Genomic DNA, 24775 nt, shown 5'->3' on the forward strand with positions numbered 1-24775 from the left:
ATTAACATCCTGCATTAGTGTGGTTCATTTGTTACAACTGATGAACCACTATTGTCACATTACTATTAACTAAAGTTCACAGTTTACATTAGGGTTCACGCTTTCTTTGGGCACTTCAACAAATGCATGTCACGTAACCATCATTACAGTATCATACAGAATAGTTTCACTGCCCTAAAAATCCCCTGTGGGCCACCTGTTCATCCCCTACTTCCCTACTTCCAAACCCCTGGAAGGATTTACTGTACAGCACAGGGAACTATATTCAATATCTTACAAAAAATCTATAATGGAAAAGAATCTGAAAAAGAATACATATATGTATATAAGTATTACATATGTATATAAAATATATATAACTGAATCACTTAGCTGTACACCTGAAACTAATGCAACATTGTAAATCAACTATACTTCAATTTTAAAAATTGAAATAAAAATTAAAGAATAAAGTAAAAACAAGAAATGGGTATTGAGCCGAGCTAGGGCTAGGCTGCCACTTTAATTAAATTCAGTTTCCCTGCAGTTTCAGAAGTCAGCATAATGAAACCTGTCATTTGTTTCTTGGGGGCTCTTCTTTCTCAGAACTTTGCTTTTAAGCACAGTGAGACGCTGAGAGGTTCCACCTTGTTTTTCCAGCCCAGCCATGTATCCTCCCTTTGCTGCTCTAGTACTTGGCACATGCCTAGCAGGGCAAACTGGTCGTGCATTTGGGGACTCTTCTAGGTTCCAATACATCATGCCACCCCAATGACTGTCAAAAGATCTGTTGGAATATCTTTCTCCTAGTAGAGATGCCACTGTCTTTTGCAAGCCCAATCCTCAGTTGTCATGCTTGTAAAATGTCCTCAGGGAAGAACATAGCCAGCTTACCTAGCAAGGGTTCTTTAGAATTTTAGTTAAGCTAGTCCTTGCATCCACAAATCTCCAGTGTCTTCAAAGAAAAAGAAATTATAATTAACTTTTTTTTTATGTTATAATGGAATGACGGCTTGCTACTACCATGTCCCATGTAGTAGAGGCTTCATTGAGTTTTTAATTTTGTTACATTTGATCACTTTTTAAAAAGTAATAGCTTTGGATGTTTTGTGGTTTTAAACTATACTTATGTTTTTAATTCTTTTATTTAAACATATTAAATATCATTGTCATGTATCTAATAGTTTAAGTAATTTTTGTAGCTATTTCTATTGTTTCTGCTGACTTTTACTAATATGCTTAATTTCCCTGTATTTTTCAGGACTTCTGTGTTTGTGTTTATGTTAATGATAATTATACGGGGATTATTCAGAGCCTTACTGAGTGTAAATTTTCCTGGCAGGATTTATGTGTGTTTGCATCAGATTTGGGGCACTACCAATTTTCATCTGCCTTAAATTAAATTTCTCAGCTTGTGCAGTTGTTAGGTTTTTGTTGTTTTGGGGTTTGGGGGAAGGGACAGGGGAATTGTATAAATGGTGTTAATTCAGCCTTTAATCTTATGTAATGTTAGGCTAGTGGCCATGAATTCTCAGGAGGTTTTTCCCACCTTGAATTAACACCAAGACAAAAAAAGTTTTCTTGCTGTTTGCCTCTGTGAGTTTTCTTTTCTGCACTGCACCCCCACCCTCCTAGTTCATCCTTCCTTGGAGTATGAAGTCCTTCCTGGGTCCCAGCTTTATGCAGAAGGCCTCTGCTATAACTCTCCTTCATGAGCTTTGTCTCCATCCTGTCTCAAGCCATCTACCCCGCACCCCCAAGGAACAGCTAAGCAGCTGGCCACCCAGAAGTATACATCCGAGCTTACTCATCTCTCTGGACTCATGTTCCAACACTATTCCTGGTCTCAGAGCAAATCTCTTTTTTCACATTTATTTTCTTTATTGAAAGAGGAAATCTCTTTTGCACAGGCTAATTCATTTATTGAAAAGCATTTTATCTTTTATTTGTGGATGTTTTATAGCAGGCACCCCTCAGGATCTCCAACCTAATTTCTAAAAATGAAAGCTTTATATGCTTTCACTGCATGGAGTCAGATTCTCCTACATAATGCACTGCTGACTAGTTCGTTTCTGCAAAGTCACTGTTCCGCCCCTGCAAGGACAATGGTGCAAGACTTGGAAGAATACTTTCAGACTCATACTTTATAAATGTGGTTTCTGCCCAGCAGGTCATACCAGAAAGATGAAAGATATAAGGTCACTTTTTAATAGGCCCAGTTTATCCAGAGTGTTATTCCATAGGAATAATCTGGGCTCACTATGTTTTTTATTCACGCACCTACCCTGGGAAAGCTGTTGGCTGTATTTGATAACTAGACAAACCAATTGTGACTGCCAAGCACTACACAACCTATGGAAAGTGTGAGTGAAACCTCAGATGAACACTCTGTTTAACAGCTATGTTGTCTTTGGTTCTTCCAGGGCAGAGACAACCTAAGCACATCAGTGTAGTTTCTGTGCTTCTCTACATAATGAATTTGCTTCTAGAAAGTGGATAACTTGTTCCTAAGGCATTAGGGGAATTAGCCCACTAATCGTTAACTTAATACTTTTAGGTACTTTTTATTTATTCAGTTATATGCTTTTACTGAATATTTTCTGACCAACATTCTAATCATTTGAAAGAAAACAATTCCTGCCTTAGGCACACACCTAAAAACAAATGGACCAACACTCTGGTTTCTCTCTGGATCACATTAAGTCTTTCACCTTCTTAAAACAAATGGACTTGACAACAGTTTCAAAGTCTTCTATGACATGGAAAGTAAGGGAGGAAAGGAGAGTGTTAAATGTTAATCATATATTTCATGCTATATATAAATTAACATTTAATGTTTATTGTGCTTCTCAAGGCTGCATGATCTGATTCCTTTCTACCTCATCTCAAAAAAAATTCTTTCCCTCATTATCTATTCCTACAGGAAATTTCGTTTCTCCAGTACTCCCCATCACTTAGTGTGGTAGAATGATTGCAAAAATGGCTCCAATACTCCACTCCTCCCACTATCCATACCCTTTGCAGTGTGACTGCGACAACTCCAATCAAGAGGTGAAGTCTAAGAATGTGACAATGAATATATGTATGTTCATGTATGACTGAAAAATTGTGCTCTACACTGGAAATTGACACAACATTGTAAACTGACTATAATGCAATAAAATAAAAATTAAAAAAAAAAAAAAAGAGGTGAAGTCTATCTCCCCACTCCCTGAACCTGGGCTAGCTTGCTTTGGCCAATAAATGAAGAAATGGTTCTCTGCCACTTCCAAGCTTAGGCCTCAAGAGGTCTTGTGTGTGTCTGCACACATCTCCCGACACCACTATTAGAACATACCTGGTGAGCTTGTTCAAGGATGAGAGACCACATGGAGCCAAGGCTAGTCTAGACCAGCCAACCACCAGCTGCTGATCCCCCAGGTGAATCAGATCCAGTTCAGAACTCCCAACCAACCTAGGACTCAGCATACAATAAGGACATTACTCCACTAGGTTAGGCCCCCCCCCCATGATAGAGTCTCATATCAAATATGACAACTGCAATATTTGCTTTTTGAATGTCTACCTCCCCTGCTAGACTATAACCTCCTCGAGGGCAGGAACCAGAGCTGTCTTGATCATTACTTTGTCCCTAGCATCTAGCACAGTGCTGGCTACAGTCAGTGCTCCTTATTAGTTGATTAAACGAGTGTATCACTCAATGTATGAGTGAATCTTCATATGATCCAAGAGATGAGGAAAACTAAGGTTAGGAGGGCTTAAGAAACTTCTCTGAAGTTACCCACTAAGAAAGCAGTGAGGCTGAGATAGTTCATTCACTTGAAATAAGGCAGTTCACACAGCTCTGAGGACTAGGTAATTCTAAAGAGGAATCTGCTAAGCCATCTAGATAAAGCCAGCAAGAACTATTTATAATCCAGGGTCTGTTGGATTATATTGCTACCAGCTCTTCACTTTTGAAGTCATTGAAAGAAACCAGCTATGAGGTCCCGGCAAATGGCTCGATGTATCATTCCCAGAATAGTCCTGTCTCTCCTAATTTGGCTTTCATTCTGCCATGCCTTTGCAGAGAAGCGGCATGGTGGCATCATGTAGCATGGTGTTTCGGTTTTCTCCTTTATAAATGGGACTAATGTTTATATTACCTATGTCATAAGGTTGCTCTGGAAATTACATCAGTGTACACTTGTAAGTAATCGGAGCACCACCTGGCATCCAAGAACCTGTCAAGAAATGCTAACTAATAATATTATTTGCTATTATTTAGAAACAAGGACACGGAAATGCAGCCTAATCTTTTTAGGGGTAACGTAACTATCAGAATATCTTTAAGCCATCCGAATGCTTTAAAACCTTGACATAACTCCCTGTTTGCCATAAAGATCTTTGCTGATGACCACAACCTCTAGCTCTCCTGTCCCAGATTTCTGTCTGCTTTCTACAATTTCATATCTGATTTTACTGGTTTTGTTTTATTTTGGTTTGGTTTGGGTTGGTTTTGGTCAGTGGCGGTACTGGGGATTGAACCTAGAAACTTGTGCATGCTAAACACGAATTCTACCACTGAGCCATACCCCACGCCCAGATTAAAATGTTCTTTAATTGTACCTCCTATCATTTACACTGTGGTTTACTGGAAGATTTTCTCTCTGGCAGCATCTGCAATCATGCTGGGGACTGAACAGGAGGAGTGCCTGTCTGGAGTCTGGGGAAGCATCCTCTCTTCCTCAACATTGTTTAAAGTTGGCAGAGACTTGAAAACCTCCTCCCTCAAGCTGAGAAGCCCAAGCCTTTGGCAGTTGAGACACGAGCTGGGAATTTCTCTGTGACACCTTCACGGAGAACTGTTAGCATGATGGCCGTTATTTGCCTTGGACTTGGCTTTTCTCAGGAGGGGCTCCACAAGCAGCATGTGACTGAATGTTTGGCAAGAATCTGGTGTGAACATTGGCAACTGAAAACAGGCTACAGCATGCACCTCACCCAGAATCATTTCTAAAAGCTACCAGCGCTTAAAGTAACTATCAGTTTTGCCATCCAGGGAATGAGATTAACTGTTGAGTGGAAAAGTAATCACCTGAAGAAAGCAGGCAGTTGGAAAAAGTAACCCTTTAACTCTTGAAGCTTCTTGCAAAATGTAACCCTTTAGCTCTTGAAGCTTCTTGCAAAATGAAACAAGGCACTATTGAAAATGCAAATTGCTGGGCCCTGCTCCAGATCTACTAACTCAGAATCTTTTTTTTTTTTTTTTTTTTTTTGGATGCAGGTACTGGGGATTGAATCCAGGACCTCGTGCATGGTAAGCTTGCACTCTACCACTGAGCTATTTCCTCTCCTCCCCCAACTCAGAATCTTGACGGGGTTGTCCGGAATCTTCATATTTATAAGAATCCCCTACTGACTCCAATGCTGATGGTCTTCCAACCACATGCTGAGAAATGCTGGTTTCAGAGTAAAGGCAAGAGAATGGACACAGCAAAGCCTATTGGACTTCAGGAGGGTCGTCTCAGGTGAAGCAAAACAAGAAGGTAGTACAGGCATGAAGGGCCAGAGATAATAAGGCTCCTAATCAGAGGCAAACCAATTACTTGCAGTTTAAGGCCCACCCTGGAGCCAGCCACTTGCTAGCCATTGCTCTCATCCCTAATCTTAATCACACTGTATAGACTCAGGACTCAGACAGGAGACAGAAACCACATAGTAATTTCAACCAAGAAAAATAATTATTAACCATAACAGGGTATTACCTACAAAGGGGAAAGGAAAACTAATATGCAGAAATAGCAGATATAGGGAGAAGCCACTACCTGCCTCTATGTCAAGGCAGAACATGAAGGAAGGCACAAATCTGGAAGCACACTTGCCCATCAGGAAGTACAGACCTATGCTGTACATTTCAAGGTGTCTGCTCCAGGTGAGGGTTTCATATGGTTTTCAAGCAAAGGATGACTAGTCTCCCCAGACACAGGAGGACAAGCTACTTCCACTGCCAAGGGAGACTCAGGGTGACTTGGGTGTTCAAGATGGTCAGTTTCATCTGGGTCCAAGCAGATGTTCCCTATTTCAAGTTTTGGGATCCCATGCCTTCCCAAATGATGTCTTAACCTCACAAGAGAAATTTAACAAGGCTGTAAATTCAACTAATTCAGCCCACAGACAGGTTCCAACCACAGCTGACCACTGTGCACTGCAGAGCCAACTGAGAGGAGCACACTGGAGTCAGGGAAAAGAGCTTCTTCTTCCTCTAATGTCCCTCCAGCATCCTCTCCTGATGAAGCTTAATGCCGGGCCAGATGGCAAGAGAGAAATGTTCCAGTATTGCAAGAAGGGCAGTGAAGAATAGGGTTGGAACTGAGAATCAATGAGTTGTGACTGGCAATGCACCCCACTTTTATTCTCTCTCCCGTGGTCTCTGCTACTAGCCTCTAATAAAAACACAAATACTGCAAATAGAAATGAAGAAATCCAGGATGCCAAGACCCGTCGAGAACATCTTAAATTTAAAAAAAAAAAATCTTTCTAAAACTATACACTCACATGTATCTAGGGTGACCAACAATCTGTTTTCCCAGGACCGTTCCAGCTTTAGCACTTAAAGTCCTGCATCCTGAGAAATCCCTCAGCCCCAGACAAACTAGAACAACCTGTCACCCTACATGTATCCCAAAGGTTTTCAAACACTCTGTGCATCAGAATCACCCTGGGTACTTGATAAAAACATAGGTGATTCTGTTAAGTGTGTTAAAGGTGATACCATTATTTTGGGTGCAAGCAGACCATGGGTTAATTTCTAAGACATGTTCTACTTGGAGAACAATCCAGGACCTCTTTGTTTCTGTTCCAAAACCATAATCATTCAAAGGAAAGAAATGACATCCTTTGCAAGATACAGACAAGGTTCCAGAGCCAGAAGCAGACACTTACAAATTGTTAGTTGATGAAGGGGGGAAGATAAAAATGATAGTCCAGCCTTACCACTTTTCTCTACTTCAGTTCAAGGATAAATCATTTCCCTTCAATGTCACAAAGCATGCCAAAGAATAATGGATGCTGTGAAATTAGATTTGATAGTAGCAACAATATAGGGAAGTTGATGGAGGTACACTGAGCTTTCCGCAGGTAAGCACTACATAATACAAGGTTTATTTTAAAGACTTCTACAGTGGCTACCCTTTGATAGAGCTATGACAGTAACTTGTACAAAATAGTTAATTTAGTGCTACTTTTGCTATTTTCACACTGTACTTGGTTCAACATGGCCACTTTAAAGATACTTCTCAAGAACTCAGAAGGGGTTAAGGGAAGCTACCCAACATTTACTGAGTTTGTATTGCGTTCCAGGTATCATGCTAATTCTTTAAAAATACATTATCTCATTTAATCCTCCCAACAAAAGCTATGACCATTTTATAAAGAAGCAGGGCACTCGACCTAGACTATGCACCTAGTAAACGATGGCGTATAAACTGAAACTTTGGCATCTTTTCTCAAGCAAAATGTTAGTACTGTATAGCCATGACGAATAAGGCGCCATGCCCTGTTCTAAGTGCTACAATCGAGGTATGCACAGGCCGCAATGCTGCATCTTAGCCTCTCAACGGCCTTCAGGATACAAGTAAAATCTTTCTGCTCAGCACATCAGGACCAGGTTCCCCAATGCCTTCGCCCTTCCGCCAGCCCCACTGGAACTCAGTCGCTCTTTCCGCACAGACCAAAGACGCGGGCGCTTGCTCGTCTCCAGTAGCGGCTGTGGGGGAATGACGTCCCCCGCCAGAGGGGGGCGAGGAGGGACCTCGGCCTAGGAAACACGTCGTCATCCCCACCTTCAATATATCCCGGCCCTCGGGGGCTCCACCGCACCCTCAAACCTTGCGCTCCCCTCCGATCCCGGCCCTCCCATCGGCACCTTCAGCGACTCGGCACTCCGGGCGCAGGGGACGCTGACCTGCCCGGATCCCAGGTGGTGGCGCCGGAAGCGGCCGCGGCGGCGCGTGACGTCAGAGGAAGTGCCCGACGACGCGGCCTGTGGTTGGGAGTTGCTGGAGTTGGTACCCGGCTCTCAAGGTTCCCTGGAGCGAGGGCGGCAGCGGAGCAGGCCGGGGACGTCTGGATTTGCTTCAGAACGGGCGGCTTTGAACCTGCACCCCCGGCTCCGTGGGCAGGTGCGGCCGGCCGGCTTGTGGCTGAGTGGCCTGGGGCTGCGAGTGTGAGGACCGCCCCTGAGGTCCCTTCCTGGACGACCTCCGGGACCTCGTCTAGGACCTCCCGGAAAGGAAGGGTCTAAAGGGTCTAAAATAGGGAGAGTTGCTAACCCTTATTGAGAGGAACGGGCTTTTTCACCTGCGAGGATCCGCACTTCGACCGTGAGAGAGGTATTGGTTCCTCTGTCTGCAGAGGAAAATACAGGCTCAAGAGGTGAAGTCATTTGCCACAGGCCATGTCTCTGCGAAGTGTCACATCTGGATTCAAAGCTGCCGCCAGAGCCGTTGCTCTGCACTGCAGCAGTATTCTCGTGTTTTATTTGGGTAAAGAATCCCGGTTGGAAGGTGGGATTACTTAGTTTCTGGCACTCCGGGAATTCAGTAGGCCCAGAATGGGGTTCTGCTATCTGTATTTTCAACAGCCCTACCATACATGTAATCCATCGCTCCCCTGTGAATACAACAAGAGTGATAGCTAATTGTCGTGCTAAGCTTTTAAGGCCTCAATTGAGAGAAAATGCCGAACGAGGGCTTCTACAGATCTTGTGGGGCTGGAGAGGTTGTATTTGAGTCTGCCACTAACTTTTGGGTCAGATGGCAGCCTCTGTCCTCTTCCCACCTATTAAATGAGAAGACTTACATACTTAACACTTGGGGGAATTTGTTAAACAGATTCCCGGGTTCAGCTTAGTTCTTTGGAATGAGAAGTTCTGGGACTAGGGCTGAGAATCTGTAGGCTAAACAACCCATAAAGCGAGCCTGTTATCTTTGAGAACTTCACATGTGAAGCTGTTCTAAACCCATGAAGAAATGGATTTTAGGTTCGCAACAGATGCCCAGTATCTCCCCTGCCCGCCACCCCCGGCTTTTTGGGAGCTGTATAATTTTGCTTCTGTATTTGCTGTGGGCTAAACTTTTATTGGCAGAAATGTCAAATTAGTATTACTGGCCATTATGAGGTGGATTTTTTCATCCGCTGCAAACTGGAACTTAATAAAATTTGAATGGTAATCTACCTACTATTGATTTCCTGAGTGACACTAGGTGAGCCACTTAACCTTGTAGTCCTATATTTACCTGCTTATCAACATCTCCTACAGTGCCTGTTACAAAGACAAAACACCTGTATCCAACCTACATCAGATCTTCTGAGTCAGGCCAGGGGTGTTTTTAACAAGCTTCCATGGAAGTTTGTTGCAGCCAGTGATAATGGAATATGGAAATACACTGGGAAACTGAGTCCTAGCCTATTTCTGAATGTTGACGTAGGTGGAGTATTACAGTTTTCCTGTGTTCTGCTCTTGGGGGACTATTAAAGAGTAATGTGGTTTATGACAGACCTTGCTTTTAGCATTTCTTAATGCTTATTTTCTTGTGAATGAAGTGAAACTACTGTGATAAGATAAACACTGCAAAAGGTACATATTGAAAGCAACATCCCCAGTGACTTAATAGGCTCCTTGAGTGAGATGTTGTGATGACAGAAGTTGATTTTATATAGAAGCTTTGATTGCTTTTGAGTCATCCTGTCTGTCTGAAAGGATTATAATTACCCCTTGGTGGTCCAAGCTCACACAACCTCAACTAAAAGCATCTTTTTTTTTTTTTTTTTAACACAGGTACCATCGTGTGGTTTGAATCAGAAATGAAATCTTCTGAAAGCTAAAAGCAGAAACTTTTTTGGTCAACATGGAGGACAAAAGACAGCGAGCCCGAGTGCAGGGAGCCTGGGCTGGCCGTGCTAAGAGCCAGGCCATTGCTCAGCCAGGCAAGAACCTGTGGGATCTCGTGTGCGTGCATGTGTGTGTGCGTGTGGACCTGGACAGGTATCATCCTCCTTTTGTATATCTCTTTGCCCTTTATAGTGGACACCCATTTCAGTGGATGGTAAGGAATTATTTAAAATGTAGCTGGTTATTTTTTTTTCTGATTGTGTTGAGAGTGAGCTAAGGGTTGATCTTTAGTGTTCCTTGTATTTAGTCACTATTCTCTAACCTTTCAGTGTGTGAGTTGAGGTCTTTGATTGACTTTACTAATTTCGAGATGTCGTAGAGGTGTTCTCCAAGTGAATTTCATTGGTCCTTGCTCAGCAGGGGGTGAGGAGAGCAGACTTTTCCCTGGTTTGAGTCTCCTCTCTCTCTCTCGCTTCAGCTACCACTACTGAGAACCATCTCCAACAGAGACCTGGTCAGACCTGGACTAACAAGGAGCATCATCTGCCTGGAAGACAGTTTGTGTTCAGAGAACCCCAGGAGGTAAACTCTTGTTTTTTCTTCAACAGTAACAGAGGTTTATTTATAAAAGCAGTATTTACATACCAGATACTCAAATAGTAACAATAAATTCGCTGATAAAGGGAGAGTGGAAAGGACTGTAGTAATAGTGAAATGTAGAGCATCAGCTTCTTCGTATGTCTGAGGATTCTTTGTAGTTTGCCCCCAGTTTATAGGCATATGTAATTCCCATTTTTTGGCATGGAGGCATACCATAACTAGAGATTAGAGGATATACCTTGACTAGCACCTGCATTAGTTAGCTAAGTTCTAACAATCCTAAAATATGCTAGATATCTCTGGAATTGGATTGAAATTTCAGCTACTGCAATGCCTGATTTTTTTTTTAGCTTTTTTTTTTTTCACTGGGAGAACTGTAAGAATGGGTGAAGATTCCCTGTTTTAATAACATGCGAAAAGCTAAAAATCAGACATCTTGTAGTAGAAATGATTGCATAAATAATGATTAAAACCCCTTATTTCATAATATATCTTCTATTTTTAAAAATCCCCTATAAAGAAGGTTTTTCCAGTGCTGCTGGCTGCTGGGAAAATGGATTAATTCTAATTTTGTCATCTTTCACTGCCCTTAAGTAACAGTGAAGTAGTTTTAAGAAGAACAGAAACAAGAGTTTCTGGTGGGTTAGTAAGAGCTTAGGATGAAAAAGGGATAGTTCTAAACCTGATTTTTTTGACTGGAAATGAGAGGATGTGGTAATCCTGCAAGTAAGCCTCCCTGAGGATTAGGAATCATGTCAGAAATAAGACCCGGCTGTTTCCTTGCAGGTGGTACGCAGAGCCCCAGAGCCACGAGTGATCGAGTAAGTAATTTGCTGCCCTCCTGAAACTATTGGAGAGCCGAGGATCTTTCCCTCACGTTGATACTTCCATCTGGAAGAGATAACAGCCCAATTAGTGTCTAAATTTTAGGTTGGGATTTTCCTGTCTCAGATGTCTTTAAAGTTGGTCTTTTGAGAAGCCTTTCTGAATTTGCTGATGGTGTGGAAAATGCAGCAAGATATCTGTACATTAAACTCTGATTCTGGTGTAGATTTCCTGACCCTATTTCACCTTGTATCTGTGGACAGTAAACTAAAATACCTCTAGGTAAAGACAGAGAGGGATTTTTCCTGAGTCATGGAAACATGGCTCTTTGAAAAACCTTTACGTACCATTTTACTAGCAATGCTTTTGAAAACTGCTAAAAATCTAGATGATCTTACAGTTCATTTAGTAAAACCACATAATTGTTCCAGAGCAGTTAGATGATAGTAAGCATTTCTCGTGTATTGATCTGCATCTAAAATATTATTTTCCAAAATTGATGAAAGGTGCTTTGGCTCCTCTTTTCCTACTTCTCGGTTTCCATCTGATGCAGGTAAATTATCAGTAGAAAGCGTCCTTTTATTTTAGTAAATTTGCATTGTGTGTATATTATTGCTCATGAGCAATCCGTTAAGCTGTTTGGTTGTTTGCAGGCTGATTTGTGTATCTTAGAAAAATTGAAACTAACAAATGTCATCATACTTTCAAAGAGGCTATGTAGTTGTGGCCTTGCCATTAGTTAGCTTTGTAACTAGTCCTTAGGTAAGTTATTGCCATCTCTCTGGACTTTTGTTTCCTTGTCTATAATATTAAGGGTTTGGACTATGTCACTTAAGACCCAGTCTGGTAGCTCTAACAGTCTTTGATTGTTTTGCAAATGCCCATGTGATACTGCCTCCAATGGTGGTGAAGAGAAGAAACAAAACCATGTAACCTGTTACAAGATACAGATGGGACATCTAGGTTGAAAAAATGGATAATTGTTAATTCACAAGTCAGAAAAAAAATGACAGGACTCAGTACTACTTGACCCTGGGGTCTGTTCTGTTTATCTAAAGTTAGCTATGTTAGATTTTTTTAATAGTCAGAAATGTCCTCACATTTGAGGTGAGCCATATTCTAAATGTGACCCAAAATATGTCACATTGAAACATTATATTCACACTCTGGGAAACTTTATAGGCAACATGTTTTAAAATGTGATAAATGTTTACGACAATAACTGCCTACATTTTGGCTCAGAGTAGCTCACACACCTTCCTGAGAGCCCTGCTCAGAGATCATGAGCTATTAACTCGTACGGTAAAGGGTGATGTAAATACTCTCCCTTTATATTATTTTCTATAACTTATCTGTATCTGAAAAGGGTCTGATACAATTCTCTTGACTGAGGCACCTGTCTAGTCTGGGTCACTTTTCTTACCACAGTGGGTCATAGACCTCACCATCCTGCCCATCTGAAACAGTTTTGTACTTTTGCACATTTGGTTGACTTCATTAGTCTTTTTACTGCTCATCTATTATGTGCTAGGCACTAGGAAACAGAGTTATAACCCATTTCTACCCACTTAGGAGCTCACAGTCTAGTAAATGAAATATACATGTAATGAGATACATTATAATCCTGAATATCATGAAACAGTAGACTTGCAAGTAAGGTATAGTGATAGCACAGAGGATACTATGGTTAACATTAGTTGCCTGGATTACAGGTCAGGAAAGGTTTAGAGAAGTGATGCTGAGCTGAAATTTTGACGGATGAATTAGAATTTTCCACTGGACCAAAGCTGGGGGTGGGTTGAATTGGGGGTGCTGAATGGTGGGGAGGCATCCCAGCATGTAGAAAATCATGAGGTTAGAAACATGGGGTGTATTCAGGAGATTCTAAGCAGTAATTACTGCTGGAGGATGATGAGTCCATGGGAACTGTCAGGAGGTAGAGCTAGGTCATGGGGACCTTGAATGCAATGCTGAAAAGTTCATGGGGAGCCTTTGAAGGACTTTAATCAAAGGAGGAACCTCATTAGACATGAATCTTTGAAAGCAACAGAAGCTCAGAGCCCTGAAGTATACTTGCTTCTGTTTAATGTATCTATTCCAGAGTCTCCAAGGGGGTGCTCTATTTGGCACTCCTTCATATGATAGATTCCTGTACCAATCAGCCTGAATTATGGGTGAAATATAAAGGGATAGAACCAGAATTTATTTTATCCTGATTTTCATCTCCATGGCCTGATTTTGTTAGGATTCTATATCCAGTGCCATTAATGATGTACCACCATCTTACCCTTTATCTCAGTGGTAGAGGAAAGCAGAGTTGTGTCTCCCTCATAGTGAATGATTTTGGTAAACTGGGACTTTGGGAACTCCAAAGGACAGCCCTTCCTTCTGCTTCATGGAGTGTATTGTTTTATCTTATACTAACAAGTCTGTGTTCATTGTTGTTTTTTTTTTAGTAAAGAGGGTGTGTATGAAATCAGCCTGTCACCCACAGGCATGTCTAGGTAAGTGAATCCTCTCACTAGAAAGGTTCTATAATTATTACTGAGTTATAGTCTCTTAAAATAGTCTACTCCCTTGCTTAAAGTAGGAAACTTCTGCTCCTTAAATCCTTGGGGAGCAGATATTTGGTAATATCTCCTTTTATACAGCATTTCTAGCTTCAAAACATTTTTATTGCCTCTCTGTCAGATACAGTAACTATTACTTCCCCAGTTTTTCAGATGAGGAAATGATGTCCAGGGAGATTGAGTACTTTCTCCTAGTGCTACATAATAACTTAATGTTAGACTTGGGTCTAGCCTCAACTTTTGTGCTATGAATGATACATTATATTATTATTACATTGTTACTACATGTATTATTAATCATACATTGTATATAATACATACTAAGTTATATTATATTGCTACATAAGGTTAGCGTTTAACAAAATTAAAGCATATATGATTTAGAGTGTATTAAGCATTAGTCATTGTTTAAAAACATTTTGAAAGCATCACCTTAATGTATGTCACTATAAAATAATAAGACATTTAAAACAAAATCAAAACTTATATGTCTAAATGAATTGCTTAGAAGAGTTTCTGTCAGAGTTAGAAGTCTCTATAATTATAGTCCAATGGCGCTGCCATTGTTACAACTTTTAGGAACCTCTCTTTTAAAGCAAGTTTAATAGTCTTACAAGAAAACCAGTTGCATTATTTTGGTCATATCTCATTGTTAACTTGGTATGGCTTCAGGAGAGCTTTGGCTTTTTCAGTCAAATCATTATGCTGTATACCATAAACTGTATGTCAGTTATATCTCAGTAAAACTGGAAAAAAGTAATAATTCAGATTCAAACATTTTTAATTGGGCAACTGGTTAAAATTAATTAATAAATTACTTGTTATACTGATAAAAAAAAAATCAAATGCACCTTCAAAGAGTGAAATTTTACTACCAATAAGGCTGTTGAAGAGACTGTTCCATGGGGTTTTGGAACATATCTTAAGATATCCAAAACAATTTTGAGCTGACTTGGCATTGTTGAAATATGTGTATATTCAATGAGAGAAAGAACCCTCCTTTGGATATATTTATTTTGATACAGTTATAAATGATTGCTTTCCCTACAATTGACGTCGTCTCAGAAGACTACCAATTGCTAAAATAACACAGGGCCTAGTACTTTATTAGTTATTCTACTTTTCACAGTGACCCTGTGAAGTAGAGATCATCTTTGTGTTACAGATGGGGAAAACCAAGATTTAGAGAGGTTAGGTAACTTGTCTAAGGTTTCACAGCTAAGAAGTGCTGGGACAGTGTTTGAACCATGTCTGTAAAAGGCATCATGTACCTCCTTATCCTTCATTGCTTCTTTTATTTGTCTTAACATGAAAGAGGTTTATTTTATATCTGGAGCATTGTAACTTCGTCTACCCACGAAAGGAAGCAGATCAGATTAATTTTCTCTGCTAATGGTTAGAGTCTAATCCATCTTTTCCTGTGTTCTGTATTTAATAATGGCTCTTTCCGCATCAAGGGTATGTTTGTATCCTGGCTTTGTTGACTTAAAAGAAGCCAACTGGGTATTGGAACAGCTTTGTCGGGATGTTCCCTGGAAACAGAGGACCGGCATCAGAGAGGGTAAGTAGATCTCCAAGATCACGGTTGTTGCCGCCTGGTCTCCCTTTCTGGAATGTTTTCCAATACGATTGCCTCTTTGTACCACAGCCAGTCTTAAACAGAGATTCAAAACCTAATTGGAACCCTGAGGATTTAGCCAGTCAGAGGGACAGGGAAGAATGTTCCTGGCAGGAGAAACAGCTGGTGTTTCTCAGAAAGTGGTGGGAGATGAGAGTTCAAGGAACCAAAGAAGTTTGTTTGGCTGAACTGTGGTTGACATGCTTATCTCCATTTGTGTTTGTTCACTATTTATTACTTCAAATGGTGCCAGCTTTCCTCTTTCTTCATAGAAACTTCCAGAGCTTTCTTTTTTCTGATTCTACTTGGCATATGTTCTTTTGCAACCCTTCTTACCAGCTTTTTATTCTCATTTTAGTTTCGCTATTAGAGCCCAGTCTCCTTTAGCTTCAGCATCTGTAGTGTTCTCCTGAGTTTGTCAAGATTACCGGACTTGGAACAGGCTCCTAAGCCACAGTGCCTGCTATACCAGAGGTGGTCACTGGGGGGCGTCTGTGCTCTAGCATAGAATTTCCTTTCTGGCACACTGAATTTAAATTTTCTGTAGAGAAAGAGGCAAAGTATACTGGCATCATTTTTGCAACTCTGGCATCAGAATGAGAGTCAGCTCTTTCAGCACAGCCTACTCCTGATTCCCAGCAATTTCTACAGCAGGGCTTTTGGTTACAGACTTGACCACGATTACTGACTCTGTCTTTCAAAGTAATTGTTAATTTTAAGCAAATTACTTTAACAAAAGTTAAATACTTTTCTGATCCTTGATTTTCTGATCTATAAAATGGAGCTGATAATAATACCTATCTTATAAGGTTGTTGTGATAATTAAATGAGATAATGCATGCTAAGTGCCTAATAGAATGTCTGGTACATAGTAAGCTTTCGATGAATGTTAGCTGCTTTTATTTTTATTGTTCTTATTGTTGTAGTGGTTGATATCATTTGTAGGAAAAATAGCAGATCTGTGGGTAACTTCCTCTCTAAATAAAAAAATCAAAAACTTCTGGCTGAAATCAGCTACATGCTGTGGTTGGTCAGAGTACTTTTTTTTTCTTTTTTTCTCATTTGGAATCAAGAGGCCTTTTATAATGGTGGCATCTGGGTGAACAGTTTGTCTTGTTTCTTGCATGGACATTGGTGCCACAAGTTCCTACTTACAAGGGTTCAGACTCCATATCCTGCATTTTAGGCTCTCCCTAATCTGAACCTTTCAGTTCTGCTGTGTGACTCCTTCACTCTTGTTTATGTCATCACTGACACGAGTAAGTCACACGCGTTCTCACCTCAGAACTTTGCCTGCACTGTTTCTGCCAGTGTACCTTCTCTTGTCCTCCTCCTTTTGGCTGTAACCATTCTGCTCCTGAAATCCCAGCCTTCTCTGGAAGTGGAGCTTTTCGTCAGAGCCCATCCTTACTCTTCCTTTGTATTCCTCATAGCTTCTTAAACATTGCAAAGGCATGGTGGTAGCACTCAGTAGGTACACCTTAAAGAGCATTAAACCGTGTCAAAGGCCCTGTATTTTCTTTCTTAGATGTAACTTACCAGCAACCAAGACTTACAGCATGGTATGGAGAACTTCCTTACACTTATTCAAGAGTCACTATGGAACCAAATCCTCACGTATGTTGGAATGTTGTTGTTGGTATGGTTTTATAGACTGTACTGTAAATGTAGAGTACTGTAAAATAACAGTAAATTAGCTTGCAAAGCTGCATGATGGTTCCTAGTTCAAAAAATCCTCTGGGTTCAAACACTGAGTCTTGGCGCTTATCACCCTTGATGTGCTTTTGATCTATGGATGAACTCAGAGGATGAGAAAAAAAAAAAAACTGGAACTGGAGTAAACTAGAATCAGACTCAAGGATTTCAGAAAAATGAATCATTTCTTTTCCTAATCTCTCCCTTCCCCAAGCTTTTCTGGCTGCAGCCCTTCTGCGTATATCCTGGTACACATTTGCTGTGGGGCCAAGTTGTTAACGACTGGCCAGTGAGGTCAGAATGTTTTCTTTTCATTTCTCAGGCTCTTTTGCCATTTGTGAAAAAATCGGGTGCTTTTCTTGTTGACTTTGTATTCATTCTATGGCTGCAATTCTCAGACTTCTAACTTATCATGCTTTGGCTTATTTTCATTGCTTCTTTTGTTTTTAAAAATTTCCATGACAGACAGAGAGATTCTCGTATATAAATTAAGCTTGTCCAGATGATGGAATTAAGATCCAAGAAATAGCTCTCTGTTTAGTCCCTGGCATCTTGCTTTTGGCAAATAATATTATGCTTTATTGAAAGAGACTTTGAAGAAAATGGAGTTCTGCTTATGGCATTGGAATAAAGAGAAATGTGACACATTTAGAGCTTCTAGTAATTTGTAATCATAAACCACAATTTTACTAAAATGTTTGGGGATGAAATATTGATCAGAGGGAACACGGCTTTTTCACACCAGGAGATAGCTGTATGCTTTGGGCCCTATATGGCTGCGTTTAAAATGTAACCCAGGGAAATGCTGAGACCCTTTATATCTGAGGTTGATTTGGACACATGAAGAGAAACATGAATTAGGCCAATACAGCAGAGACTGCTGGCCATGTTTCTGTCAGAATTAGTTTATCTTCTTGTCAACAGTCTTAGCAGAGAAGTTAAGGATTAAACAGTCTGTGGGGGAGAAGTTCTTTCTTATTCATTCTAGTTAATCTTTTAAAACAGGATTTCTTAACCTTGGTGTTACTGACATTTTGGGCTGGATAATTCTTTGTTGTTGGGGTTGTCCTGTGCATTGTAGGGTGTTTAGCAATATCCATGACTTCTGCCCACCAGATGCCAGAAGCACCCCTCACGCAGTCGTGACAACCAAAAATGACTCCTGACACTGCCAGACATCTGCTGGGGGGCCAAACTGCCCTTGGTTGAGAACCACTGCTTTACCATAAACACAAGGCACATAAGATCTGCCGAGTAGAGTGGCCACTTATGCTCGGGGACATTTTGACAACTTTTCAAAAGAGTATTTTAAATGACAATCCTTTTCTTATAATGTAAGTGATATGCGTTTATTATTGAAAATTTAGAAACTACTGATAAGCATGAAGAATATTAAAATTTTGAGTAATCCTTCCACCCGACATTTTGGTTCCAGTCTTTTTTTATTTTAGGCAAATACATGTAGAGTTTTTCTATAAAAATCAAATCAGTTATGTATATACTACATTTCATTTTACTGTATCATTCGCATATTTTAGTAACAGTAAATATTCTCTTACAACACTATAGTTAACAGATACGTAGTATTCCATAATTTATTCACTCAAGCCTCTTTGGTTGGATATTAAGGTTGTCAAATTAGAGTTCTTTAATTTGAATTTGACTGGCTCATAACTTTGTATTTATTGCTAATAGACTTAGTTTCTATACTATCTTGAACAAAATAAAAGAGATGCCCCTTTCTCAGATTTTTTAAGGGGGAATTCACTAATGTGTGTATATATGTGTTGGCGGTACTAGATTAATTCTAAAATTGTTACTACCTCAAGCTTCATATCCTATGGCACAGGAGCAGTTTCAATCACAGGTTATTAAACTTCTTTTAGTTTTTGTTCAAATTGAATCTTATATGAACCCAAAGTACGAAAATAAATGAGTTCTTGACCAACTGGCAGTCCCACCAGCTTGTTCTCTTTTCTCCTGCTGTGATCCCTGAGGCTTCCCTGTGGTACCCAGGACTCTATAAAACACTGTTTGAAATCCACTGAATAGGTCCCTTTACTTTTGTGATTCATATTTTCTCATACTCTTTTCCTCAAATGTCTTTTAAGGATAGAATGTCTTCACTGAACAGTGAGATGACGCTGAATTTTAATTTAGACGTTCAGTTCTGAGGGATCTGTATATAGAGTATTGGTTGGAGAGTCTAAATTAATCCTCTAGTTCATTATTCCCTTTCTTCTCCTTTTCTCCTTACTTCACCACCAAAAATAACCAAGAAAAAATATATACCCACTTAGAAATATAATGCAAACTTGGTATTATCACAGTGCTCAATCCCTAAGCAAGTCAGGGGAGTGTTAATTAGTTTCTCATCACATTGCCGAAAAGCTATCATCCTTCTTTACATTCTTGTGTTTCTTGTTAACTGTATATTCTAGCATCTGATCTTTACCTCCATGAAGATAAGCTTAAAGCTATAAAATAAATAGGAAATACAGCTTGCTAACATTATTGTGGAATTTCACTTTGAAATTTATTCTCCTGAACATAGGTTAGTTTAATAACATTTGTTTTATTGATCTCAGCTTTGTTTGTTGTCATCGCTGTTTATTTTTAAAAAATCTTCTGCTTAGAGGAGCTGAATAGACATTTTCCCAAAGACATACAGATGGACAACAGGCACATGAAGAGAGATGCTCAGCATCACTAATTATCAGGGAAATGCAAATCAAAACCGCAGTGAGACATCACCTCACATCCGCTAGTATGGCTGTTATCAAAAAGGCAAGAAATAACAAATGCTGGTGAGGATATGGAGAAAAGGGAGCCCTCATACATTGTTGGTGAGAATTTAAATTGGTGCAACCACTGTGGAAAACAGTATGGAGATGGCTCAAAAAAAATTAAGAATAGAGCTACCATATGATCCAGCTATCTCACTTCTAGTTATTTATCGAAAGAATAAGAAAACACTAATTTGAAAAGATATGTGCACCCCTGTGTTCATCACAGCATTATTTAAAATAGCCAAGATATGGAAACATCCTAAGTGCCCATCAATGGATGAATAAAGAAGATGTGGTATATATACACAATGGAATACTACTCAGACTTAAAAAATGGAATATTACCATTTGTGAGAACATGGATAGACCTGAGGCTATTAGGCTAAGTGAAATAAGTCAGTTGGAGAAAGACAAATACTATATAATTTCATTTCTATGTAGAATATAAAAAAATTAATGAACAAACAAAATAAATGAACAAACCAAACAGAAACAAGCACATCGATACAGAGAGCAGAGTAGTGGTTACAGAGGGGAAGGGGCAGGGTGGAAGGCAAAATGGCTAAAGGGGATCAACTATATCGAGATGGATGGAAACTGAATTTTTGGTGGTGAGCACACTGCAGGGTATTTAATGGTAGAAATATAATGCTGTACACATGAAATTTATATAGTGATATAAACCAGTGTTACTTCAAATAAATAAATAAATACATTAAAAAAAATCCTCTACTTAGAATGTAATGCTACTATTCATAACAAGGAATGCCAGCTTTTACCATGATTTCCATATCAGAGCAAAGCTGAGTGATTCCCGCATGTGCTCCCTGAAAGTTTTACGTGACAGTAATCATGGGATATACCTGATAATACTATGCTTTCCTTTGCTGAACATCCATTCCTTCACTACCATACATAGAACATGGACTTTAAAGGGGTTCTCTAAATTAGTAGTTCTTAAAGTAGAATCTGGATCCCTGGAGGAGATCCATGAAATGCTTTTTGGGAATCCACAAGGTCAAAGTTATTTTTATGATAATACTAAGACTGGGTGACATTTTCATTGTGTTGAATTTGCACTGGTGAACAAAAGTAATGGTGGCTAAAACTGCTGGCACCTTAGCATGAGTCAAGGCGTTGTCAGCAAACTGTACTAATAATCATTTTCTTTACTCCATGTACTTCCAGTTTTTAAAAAAAAATGCTAGTTTCATTTAAGAATGTCCCTTGATGACCCAATAAACATTATTAGTTTTATAAAATCTTGATCTTTTTAAATAGTTCGATGAAATGGAAAGTATGCATAAAGCACTCCTGCTGCAAACCAAGTATGATGGTTGTTGAGAAAAAACTTTGTATGATTAAGCTGTAAGCTGAACTAGCTGCTTTCATCATGGACCATTTTACTTGGAAGAACAACTGACAGACAAACTAGTTATTCAAACTTGAGTATTCAGCAGACATTTTCTCATAAGTGAATGAAGTATCACTTCTAGGAAAGCGATGGACAGGATTTGTTACTAGTGATAAAAGCTGAGGTTTCTAGGAAATACGAATTTTGGAAAAATAAATAAATTTTCCAGTAAACGAATTTTGGAAAAAGTCACATCCACCATCTTGAGCCTGACCACTTCCCTTTACTTAGCTTTTTCTGAAGAGATCGGTGGTCACATTAATGGAGATGATTTTCTGGTGTTGTATAATGAAATGTGTCAACAGTTAAGAAGATCTGTATAACTCAATGAACCAGTGTTTTCCAAATGACCAATGCTGAATGTCACAAGTCATGCAAGGTTGGAAGATCCATTCAAAGTGCAAGCTGGACCGGTGGATTTAAATGTACAAATAGGAAAAGTTTGTTGATAGGATTTCAGATTCCACATTGCATTTAACCTTTAAGAAATCAGTACTTGTTGAGTTTTGGTATAATATTAAAGAATATCTACAGTTATTCGAAAGGGCTATGAAAGACGCCTCACTTTTCTAACTATGTATCTGTATAAAGCCAATTTTCTTCTTATACTTCAATAAAAACAACATATTGTAACAGATTGAATGCAGAAGCAGATATTAGAATCAAGTCTCTTCTGTTAAGCCAGACATTAAGGAGATTTGCAAAATAGCACCACTCTTCTCACCAATTTTTTGTTTTGGAAGATAGTTAATTTTCATTAAATAATATTTTTTTTGACATATAATGAGATGGTTATTTTTAAAATGAATTAACCAATAATTTTAATTTTTCTCAGTTTTAATTTTTAATATGGTAACTATCACAGCTGTAACCCATATAAATAGAAATTCTTTGGAGTCTTCAATGATTTTTTGATAGTGGTGTGAGAACCACTATTCTACAGGAAACTCTGTAAAGTGCTTGAGATTTCTTGGAGGCAAGACAGAGAACTCTAACAAGAACCAATATGAGCTATTCTGCTTATAGCTCCCAAGTACAACCTAAGGTCATAGCTTCCTAAAGCATAGGTGGCAAGACAGTGAGTTCCAAATATAAACCACGTGAGTGAACTCAGTGCTCAGGAGGCAGGGCTGTGGACTCTGCTTAAATCTTCTGTAGTTCACAGCCGTGTTATGATTCCATCCTGTAGAGGGTTTTTCCTCTTCAAGTTCTGTTTTTAGGAAGTTAACCAATGTGGAAATTAATATTAAATACCTTTTTTAAAAGGCAGTTCTGCCATTCATGGTAAAATAGGGATGGAACAGAGGGCCACCCAGCAGGAGAGTAGTTTCATTCTGCAGACTTCAGTCTGTATCTGCTAACTCTTGGTGGCCTGTCAGCTGTGGTGGCAAACCAGACTTCCTACTCGACTTGCCACCTCAGTGGTTTGCCCTGAGGGCCTTCCCTGGATATGCTGACAGTTGCTTCTTTGTGAGGGTCATGCTTTTAACATGGCAAGGATGAGATGGATGAATAGGCCTGGTTATCGTGGCATTGCTATACCAAATTTAATACCTTAATAAAATTGCAGAGGTTAACTTGCTTCAAAATAGAAGTCATGGGAGGGAATTAAGCTACTCTTCTAGCCTTTTGTTTATGCATTTCAAGTGGTTTGCCTATCCAGTGCCCCAGTTTATAACGTGACTGATTTTGCGCTTTCTGTTTTCCCACGTGGTTGCCACCTTGTGTCTTACGTGAACCATCTCTGCCCCTTTTCTTGGCCTGTTGATTGCAGTGGCATCCGGTGCTGCTCACACTAAAGAACCAAATTGAAGCGAACACAGGCCACACCTTCAACTCCCTGCTTTGCAATCTGTACCGGAATGAGAAGGACAGTGTGGACTGGCATAGCGATGACGAGCCCTCGCTGGGGAGGTGCCCCATCATCGCTTCACTCAGTTTTGGTGCCACACGCATCTTTGAGATGAGGAAGAAGCCCCCACCAGTGAGTATCCCCTATATTTATTTTATGTTCTTCCTGCCTCCTGATATTCTGTGAAAAAAAATTAAGCTCCTGAAAATCTTCTGTTTTCAGATTTAGGAGACAGGAGTACATGTTTTGTTGATGAAACGTTTACCCCGTGGTTGACTCTGACTTCCAAAGAGGCCGTTTATTCATTTAGTGATGCAACGGAAGTTGCCTGCCTTGTGCCAGATGCTGGGGGTTCATTTCCATTGGTGGAAAGGACAGATACAGTCCTTGTCCTCCTGGAGATGGTGGGAGAGAGATACTACTAAGTGTTCAAGTTAATTGGAATTATGGTGAATGCTAGGAAGGAGGACTTATAAAGGGAAGGTTCAAGCTAGAGGGGCCAAGAAGGGAAAGGAAGGAGACTGAAGGAAGGTGCCCCTGAAGAAGCCTTTATTTTGTGTTCTTCATGGCAGGGTTGCCCCTTTTCTGTGAGGGAGCATTGCATACATCGTCCCTGCCTTCTTAGCCTGCTGCTGAAATCCAGATGAATCCCTGATTCTTTCAGAGAGAAGAAATTCAAACCAGATTATCAGAAAAGTGGTGACTAAACTATATTTATCTTAGCTCTTAATCTGTATTACATTTGAGGGTTACAAGGGCTGTTAGTTCTTTTGAATCAACGAGTGTAGAACTTTAAGACTAAGATATATAGAAAGATAGTAGGAACATTAAGAAAAGAGCAAACCTCTACCAAATTGTCTATTTCCAGGGTTTGTGTCTTTTTCTAACCAGGATTCCTAATCATTCAGCTTACAACATTAAACAAGACACAGTCATTGTGGAAGGTCTGCAAGGCTGTGTTTTGAGTATGACCTAATCCAGACCATGTAATTATCAAGCAGTCAGTGCTCATGTCTGTTCTTCATCAGATATACTGACTTGGGCTGTTTTCCTGACATCTGTTTGGGTTTCCAAGCATGGTATTTTGAAGCATTTTGTGTTGTTTTGCATTTATACCATTAAGCACCTTTTGCTGGTATATTTTCCATTGACTGAGTTTTCTTTGCTTTTGTTTACCCAGAAATTTGGTCTATGTTAGTGGGGGATTGTCAGTTGCCCGCGACTTTCTGAGTGAACTTGCTCCGTGAGCACTTTGAGTAGCCTTCACAGTTTCATTGGCAGTCAGCCCTCTCCTGTACCAGAGAGTACCACTTAAGAAGCAGGCTCCCCAGCTTTGGTCATATTCTTTTTAGGTATGGTTATGTTTTCATATGCAAGCTTCTACTCAGTTAAATCCCAGATTCACACATGTGAACAATTCCTCCCACCCTTCATAAGTCCCCTGTTACATGAGTGGCAGAGAAACACCACGTGTCTCATTTTAAAGTTTAGACCCTCTTCTCAAGCCAGACATACAAACACCAACTTTTTGTCAGGCATGATCCTGGGAGCTGGGGCTA

At 39.8% G+C, this 24775-nt stretch overlaps 1 protein-coding gene and 1 long non-coding RNA gene across 3 annotated transcripts in view; one reads left to right on the forward strand and one right to left on the reverse strand.

Annotated features, from left to right (window-relative positions):
• The window catches only part of LOC116666358, a 36007-nt gene extending 28036 nt beyond the window's left edge, over positions 1-7971 (reverse strand). Inside the window, exon 1 of the long non-coding RNA XR_004323168.1 lies at positions 7886-7971. This is a non-coding gene — a long non-coding RNA (uncharacterized LOC116666358). The remainder of the gene's footprint in view (positions 1-7885) is intronic.
• A 17-nt stretch (positions 7972-7988) lies between these two features.
• ALKBH3 (alkB homolog 3, alpha-ketoglutaratedependent dioxygenase) overlaps positions 7989-24775 on the forward strand; it is a 33906-nt gene continuing 17119 nt past the window's right edge. The window contains exons 1-8 of one of the 2 annotated variants that reach the window (XM_006184247.3): positions 7989-8141; positions 9800-9948; positions 10332-10435; positions 11240-11274; positions 13735-13782; positions 15306-15409; positions 16995-17083; positions 23139-23348. In XM_006184247.3, coding sequence (XP_006184309.2) covers positions 9870-9948; positions 10332-10435; positions 11240-11274; positions 13735-13782; positions 15306-15409; positions 16995-17083; positions 23139-23348 — 669 coding nt within the window. In that variant the 5' untranslated portion in view covers positions 7989-8141; positions 9800-9869. Of the gene's footprint in view, positions 8142-8175; positions 8352-9799; positions 9949-10331; positions 10436-11239; positions 11275-13734; positions 13783-15305; positions 15410-16994; positions 17084-23138; positions 23349-24775 lie in introns of those variants that run through there. The other variant, XM_032488509.1, reaches the window with a different exon arrangement.

This window comes from Camelus ferus, chromosome 10 (assembly GCF_009834535.1).
Source record: "Camelus ferus isolate YT-003-E chromosome 10, BCGSAC_Cfer_1.0, whole genome shotgun sequence".
NCBI lineage: Eukaryota > Metazoa > Chordata > Mammalia > Artiodactyla > Camelidae > Camelus > Camelus ferus.